The 7,307-nt window shown below is 35.7% G+C and overlaps 1 protein-coding gene across 1 annotated transcript; it reads left to right on the top strand.

Moving 5' to 3' along the window:
- The first annotated feature begins 266 nt into the window (after window positions 1-266).
- Window positions 267-6,439, top strand: LOC122515897. The gene is made up of 2 exons (XM_043633391.1): window positions 267-905; window positions 6,321-6,439. The coding sequence occupies exons 1-2, from the start codon at window positions 569-571 to the stop codon at window positions 6,437-6,439; spliced, it is 456 nt and encodes a 151-aa protein (XP_043489326.1). The 5' UTR covers window positions 267-568.
- The last annotated feature ends 868 nt before the right edge of the window (window positions 6,440-7,307 follow it).

Raw genomic sequence — 7,307 nt, 5'->3', positions numbered from 1 at the left:
ACTTCAACTCGAATAAAAATTAGCAAATGAAAGAAAGAGAAAGGAGATTATGATATCTTGAAGGGAAAAAAAAGATCCTTGAACTTTAATACAACATTTGCAAATGAAAGATAGAAAAAGATTTTGATCTTTCCAACAAAATTTGCGTAAGAATAAAAAAAAGAAAAAGGAAAAGAAATAAATTAATATTGAAAAAATAAAAAGGGAGGGAACGAAAGAGAGTAGAGAGAGAGAAAGAGACAGAGAGAGACGGACAGAAGTGCGCGGGAAAAGTTTCAAGCTGCCATTTTGGTGGTAGCACGAATAAGTTAAATATTCCGAAATCGTGGATCAAATAAGAAAAGATCATTTCGAACCTAGACCACGTCCTCGAATTCGAGGATCTTTCAAATGTCGAAAAGTTAGTTCATCGTCATCGTCACCATCCTCACCGGCAGTAGCAGCAGCAGCAACAGCAGCAGCGGTGGCGGGAACAGCAGCAACAACAGCAACATCTATCCCTCTCTCGTCGTTTAATCGACGAAGAGAGCCCGCGCTCGAGCAAGTGAAAATAAAAGAAGGGGACGAGATGTTGGCTACTTCGATCTGTCGCGAGGTGCACTTCACTGTGTTACCAAGTAATACGACGATGAATGGTGGCCGGAACGGAGGTGGTGCTTCTGCTACTGCTGCCTCTTCTTACAACGCATCGTCTCGTGTATCCCGTTGCCTATTTGGATCACCAAATTCTCGGGAAACCGCGGAGATGTTGCAAGAGGCTTTGGATACGGAGAGAAAACGATTCACCAGGAGATGGGGAATCGATCCGTGCTCCGAAAATAAAGAAAATGATTGCCGGTGGTCGTACAACGAGCATACGCCGAAAAAACGATCCAGTCCTTACTCCAAGCAGACCAATATTCACGGTAAGTTTCGTTCGACAATCAAATCAAAGCATATATATATATATGTATGTATAAGATATTTTTATCTTACGACGAAGTGTAAATTATTCGCACGAAAATATGATGATTCTCGATAGGAATACAATTTGGCGGGAAATGGATATTTTTAGTTGCGATTGATACGGGTCCGATTTAATTGCTTCGATACGATCACGTCTTGACTTTTCAATAGATCTGTCGATAAGATTTAACTATTCTTCTATATTATTTCCTATTGGGATGTACTTTGACCGATAGCTATACCTGTTTATCTTGTTTTCTTAAAGAAAAGAAAAAAAAGGTTAAGGATTGTTCAAAGGATGAAGGATTTTGATAATACGGTAGACGCGACCCGCTGGCTCAGGCTAATGGAGGACACGAGCGTGTCCAAATTTTATCTTAGGACAAATATCTTTCTTTTTTCTCCCTCTCTCTCTTTTTCATATCTACGTTTTTTCGAAAACTTTATCTACGTCTAACATTCGAAACGTTTCTGTTAGAAATGTTTCCATTTATTTTAGCTACTTACTTGTTTCTCCCTTTCTTTCCTTTCTCTTTTATCTTTTTTTAACATCACCCGATTGGATGATATCAACGACAAAACGAGTCATCGTACATATTCCAACTCTGACGCAAAAGAGAATGTCTTTGGAAGAAGAAGAAGAAAAAAAAAAGAAGTAGGAGGGAAAAAACAGTAGATTTTTACTTAGCAAGGCAACTATAATTATCCAAGATATATCTGAAATGTTTTATCATTTGGAAACCTAAACGGTATATCATAAATTTCTTTTCATTGCACAATTATATTGCATCACAATTATTAATCTATTTCGTTCGAATTGTTCGTTCAAATATTAAAGTATCGACTACATATAAAGAAAATAATAATAATTATTAATAACGTAGAAGAAGAGAAAAATTATATAAAAGTATTTAGATAAGAAATGAAGCCTCGTGGCAATTTTTTGGCGGGAAAGAAGACGGAGCGTGCGTGCCCGGTGGTGGAGGCAGCTTTTTGGCGGGAAACGACGCTCAGCGAGTCTCGTGGTGGACTTTAGGCGGGAAACGAAACGTTGCTTCGTGCGACGATGTAGGAGGGGAGAAAGAGAAACGGAGGGTAGAGGGGATAGAAGAGAAAGAGGAGAAGGAGAAGAAGAAGAAGAAAAAGAAGAGATAGTGACGGGGAGGAAAAGGAAAAGAGAAACAAACGCGCAAGCGCAGGCCGGTCGCGTGGCTCTCCGACCTGTTTTCTTATTCTAACCTCGCACACTCCTCTCTTTGTCTCTTCCGCCTTCTCTCCTTCTCCCTCTGCTCCTCCTCTTCCCCCCTTTTCCCCTTGGTATTCTTCTTTTACTACTACTTCTACTACTATGCCCCTTTCATCCCCGTCCTCTCCTCATCCTGCTTCTCCTACTACACTCCTAATACTACTACTATTACTACTACTACTACTACTACTATTGATGTCTCTTCTTCCTTTTTCTCTTTTTGGCTTCTCGTCTTACGCGCCGAGGGATCTATGGTTCTTTCTTCCCCTCTTTGCCCCGATCCCCATCATCATCAGCATCATCATCAGCATCATCACCAGCATCGTTTCGAAACTCTTTCTAGAGCCCAAATCTTTCGTCGACTAGACCGACACCGTTTTCTCTCTCGTTCTTCGTATTCTGATCTTCGAACAAATATCATTTCTCCTTTCTTTTCTTTTTTTTTAATTTATACATTAAATTAGCTTGTGATAATTAATTTGAAGTGTTTGTTTATAATTAGTAAAAATACAAATGTGTATGAAAGTATTGATAAAAGTATACAATACATGCTTACAATTGATGAATTACTGAACACCCGTATTATTTTACATTATTATATATTGTATTAGCGTGCATGCGTTCAGAAGATAATGAAGAAAAAAATGGACACGATTGAATCGTGAGAAATATTCTGTTTGGATAGGAACTACCTGGAGAGATAAAAGAAACGCATGAAATTGTTCGTCGAATGAATCACGCTCTCATTTTCTTTCTCCCTCTTTCTCTAAAATATGAGTCATCTATACTCATGGGTGGGCGATGTGAAATACATACCTGTAGAATCTTTCTCCCTACCTCCCTAACTCTCTCTCTCTCTCTCACTCACCACTCACCCTCTTTCTTTCTTACTCAACTCTCTTCGAAAATGACTCATCGAAAAGGGGCCCCAGTTTTCAAGGAGTAAAACGAACTTACTATCGCATTCCTTGAATACTTTCGGTGCCTGGAGAAAAGAGATCCCTCATCAGACTTTCTGCACATGTACCGTTCACACGCTTTCATGCAAGACGGATATTATTACCGCAGTCAAACCAAATGTCAAAAGAAAAAAGAAAAAAGATGGACAAAAAATAACTCTTTCTCTCTTTTTAAATCCTTTTGCTTTCTCTTTTTTGTTTTCTTTTTATACGTAACATACTCGTCAAGAGATACTAAACATTCCAATGACAAAAAGCATCAGTAGGAATTCCACCAGTCCGGGTCATCAATTTGTGCTTCTTTTATTTTATTTTATTTTATTTTATTTTTCTTTCGTTCATTCTTTTAATCTCTTGCACAATGTGTTCTTTGTCGTCTATTTCTCTTATGCAAGATTTTTCTTATCGTTAATTGGCTCAGTCATGGGGGCGGGCACGGGGGGGTGGTTAAATTATTGATGCTTCATTCAACTTATTATTTTCTTTACAAATCGTAAACTAAACGAAACGAAACGCATACTCGGATAGATAAACGTGTACGTGTGAATGCAAATGGGGGGGGGGGCACTTCTTCGACCCTTCTTCTCTTTTATTTCTTTCCTTCTTTATTTTCTGCCTAAGGGAGACACCTGTTTCACTCTTTAGAAGTTAGATATGCTTGAAACGGTAGCAATATCAATAGGCAATGCAACTGCACAGCAACAGCACCGGCACCAGCAGTGGCACCGGTTCGTACCGATCCTCTTTTCCCACGATTAAATCAGGTCCGCGAAGAACACGCGATATAATAAATGCATTATACATACACACAGAGACACAAACACACCGTATGCAACCGGCACACAGAGACCTTAAGAAGGTCGTACACCATCTGTTTTCTTTCTTCCCAAGTGTTTCCGCGTCGAACTTACTCCTCCTCCTCCTCCGCCCCCATTAAAAAACTTTCTTACATGGCTAACCAATCCATCGATTCGTTTCTTCTGCTGTTAACACTTTGTAATAATTTCAAAAGAAACAGAGATTATTTCTCTTCTTTTTTTTTTTATTTATTTCCCTTTCTATCTCGGCAGATTAATTATTTCAAGTTTTTATTATTTACCCATGACACGATTCATTCTAACGAATTTCATTGAACTCTGTTAAATTTTCAACCAATATCGATATCATTCTTCCATGGTAATCCTAACGATAATAAAGAAAGTAACGGTGAATACAAATCTTCTACCAGGTGGAAAAAGAAAAAAATATCGGTACACAAGATCCTAGGGGAGAATCTTTTACGATTCGCATAAGAGAGGGAGAGAAAAAGAAATGAAAGGAAGGAAATTTATAGTGAAAGAAAAATAAAAGCGAAGACCTGCTTTATGGTGTTCACCTTTCCGTTCAAATTTCTATAGCAAAAATCCGTAGTTCGTATGAAAAAGTATGTAGGAGGATTTGGATTACCTTTATGTGATATACCCACACCTATACACTTACATACATACATACATACATACACATATATATATTTTTTTGTTCCCTTCTAAGTTCCTTTTCTTTTTTATTTTCTTATTCCAATCTCTTACACGTAAGAGTTTGAGGGAACAAAGAGAGAGAGAGAGAAAGATCTAGATTTTCATGGTGGAATATCACTTATGGGGGCCACCCTAAAAACATATGGACAGGTAGTAGTGAGTGGATAAGGATTCTTGTTCTTCTTATTGGTTTACTCCTTCGGGAGAGGTTCCTAGTATTAGAATCTCATGGCCCAACCATGGAAACAGATGTTGACAAATGAAATCCTGGTCAGAATTACATCTATCTATCTTTTTCTCTTCTCTCTTTCTGCGTAAAATGTGAAAGAGTGAGAGAGAGAAGGAATGAACTTTAGTTGAACCACTGAGAAAGCTCGGTTTCGCGAACACCATATGGCGAAGAAGCAACCAATGCGAAAAGAGAAATAAAGAAATAAAGAAAGAAAGAAAAAAGAAAAAAGAGGAGACTACTAGAGGATCCACGATGATCTTACCGAACATATGGCTCTTACTGTACCGTTCTTCTCTTTATTACGTAGCTTTTTCATCTTCTTTTCAAAAAAGAAAATATAAAAAAGGGAGATAACAAATGGATCTAGTTCTTTTTTTAATCCAATCATTCCTAACCTCACTTTGTCGATTCCATCTTGTTATTTATAAATCTCCCGCCATCTTGGATCGTCCATATTTGATTTTACGCTCTAACTAATATACGATTCGTTAGATTCCATTTTAAAAATTGATCTTGAGAACAGAAAAAAGCAATTAATATTCGGTTTGACGTGTAGATTAAGTTAGAGAAATTGATAGGAAAGATTATATTATAGTTTTTTTTGAAAAATTTGATCACCTGTCTGTCGAGGTAAGAAGTAAAGAGAACAAAAAAGTAAGGGAAGAAGCGTTTGTATAGAGAAGGTGTAAAGGTTGAGTGTTCAGGTGACAACGACGACTACGACTACCTGTGATCGAAGAAAGAAAGAAAGAAAGAAAGAAAGAAAGAAAACGTCAAAAGACGCGTTTTGTGTTCCTGCCAAATCTTCCCAATGCTAAAAAAACCCGACACATCATCGTTATGATGGTGTGTCCTACGTTCGTTATTTCGAAGATCCTATTGTCGTGAAAATTTCATGGCTTTTTTCTTTTTTTTCTTTTTTTTTCTTACTTCACTATACTAAACGCGCATACATAGAGAAATAGCATATACAACAAACTTCGTGACGATCTGGATACACACAAAAAGTTAAGGTGTTGTGTATGCCAACGTAATAAGCTGTCCCTGATGCGTCGACAAAAGGGAAAGGGCCGAATCCCTTAGGGGGCCTTGGCCAAGAAAAAGAAGAAGACCTACGAGATATACTTGTTATTCCAACCACTCTTTATCTTTCCTTTTATTTATTTTTTTTGTTTGTTTGACCGAGGGGGTATTTTTGTTCTCCTTCTTTTTCCTTGCGGTGTGCACTTGCTTTTTCTTTTTCTCTTTTTTTTTTAACTGGATAAATTACTCTACCTGTTAATAATTAATACGAGTATTTTTATTATTGTATCAATTTAAATTGTGCTCGTATAATTAATTGAATAATTCGACAATTAAATTTCATTTATTTCTCTTTTCACGATTCTTATTTGTTTTTCTTTTTTCTTATTTTTTTACAGATTACTGGCGTTCCCGAAAAGGTAGCGAAAGTGGTAAGAAGCCATTGACATCATCGAGTGACATAACGAAGCAACAAGGTTTGGAACGAAGTCCTCGAAGGAGTCCACGAAGCCATTAAAATTCTAATAAAAATCAATAATAATTTCTAATCCGTTGGTGTGTGTGTGGAACTGCAAATGATTGTAATACGAATGAAGATAATTTATCTGTTCATTACTAATGACAATCCCAATTGCTATTATTCTTATTATTGTTATTATTATTTTTTACTATTACCGCTATTAATATTAACAACATTATTATTATTATTATTATTATTATTATTATTATTATTATTATTAATTATTACTTATTATTACTTTTATTTTTATGATTATTATCATTTAAAATTTTGTATATTTATTCTTTATCGTTCAACCAGAATTTTGGCTGGTGTCGTTAAGTGCTATTCGTTAATTAACTTTCAACCTATCGTTAACTACAATTTTTTTGTTTAGTTTTATAAATAATTAGTTTTGTAAATAATGCATTTCGTAAAGACCTACAAATAGATATATATATATATATTACATGTTATGTTAAAGAAACAAAAAAGAAGAAAAACAAAAAACAAAAAAGAAAACAAAAAAATGAATTAAAAAGTGATACGTGATTTTAAATGGAGGTTTAAAGTGGATCGTCGTCCATCATTATCATGAAAGTCGTGATCGTGGCAGCTATATGAAAGAAAAAAAAAACAAAAAAAGAAAAATCATAAAAATTCGATAACAATATTATTCTTTCTCGACGATCAATGATATTTTTGATCGTCGTACGAGAGATTATTATTAAATTATTAAAGTAATAATATTATTTGAATGAATTATTTAATTATACATACACACACGTATATGCCGATCCGTGCTTTCTCGTTGTATAAAATAATTTTCTAAATGGAGACGAAAATAAATCCACTGAAAGCCTGTTAAACTGTTCGTTCCACGTTA

This window comes from Polistes fuscatus, unplaced genomic scaffold (assembly GCF_010416935.1).
Source record: "Polistes fuscatus isolate 324 unplaced genomic scaffold, CU_Pfus_HIC Scaffold19, whole genome shotgun sequence".
NCBI classification, from domain to species: domain Eukaryota; kingdom Metazoa; phylum Arthropoda; class Insecta; order Hymenoptera; family Vespidae; genus Polistes; species Polistes fuscatus.
The sequence above is the reverse complement of the archived record's forward strand: the minus strand, read 5'-3'. Positions and strand labels throughout refer to the sequence as shown.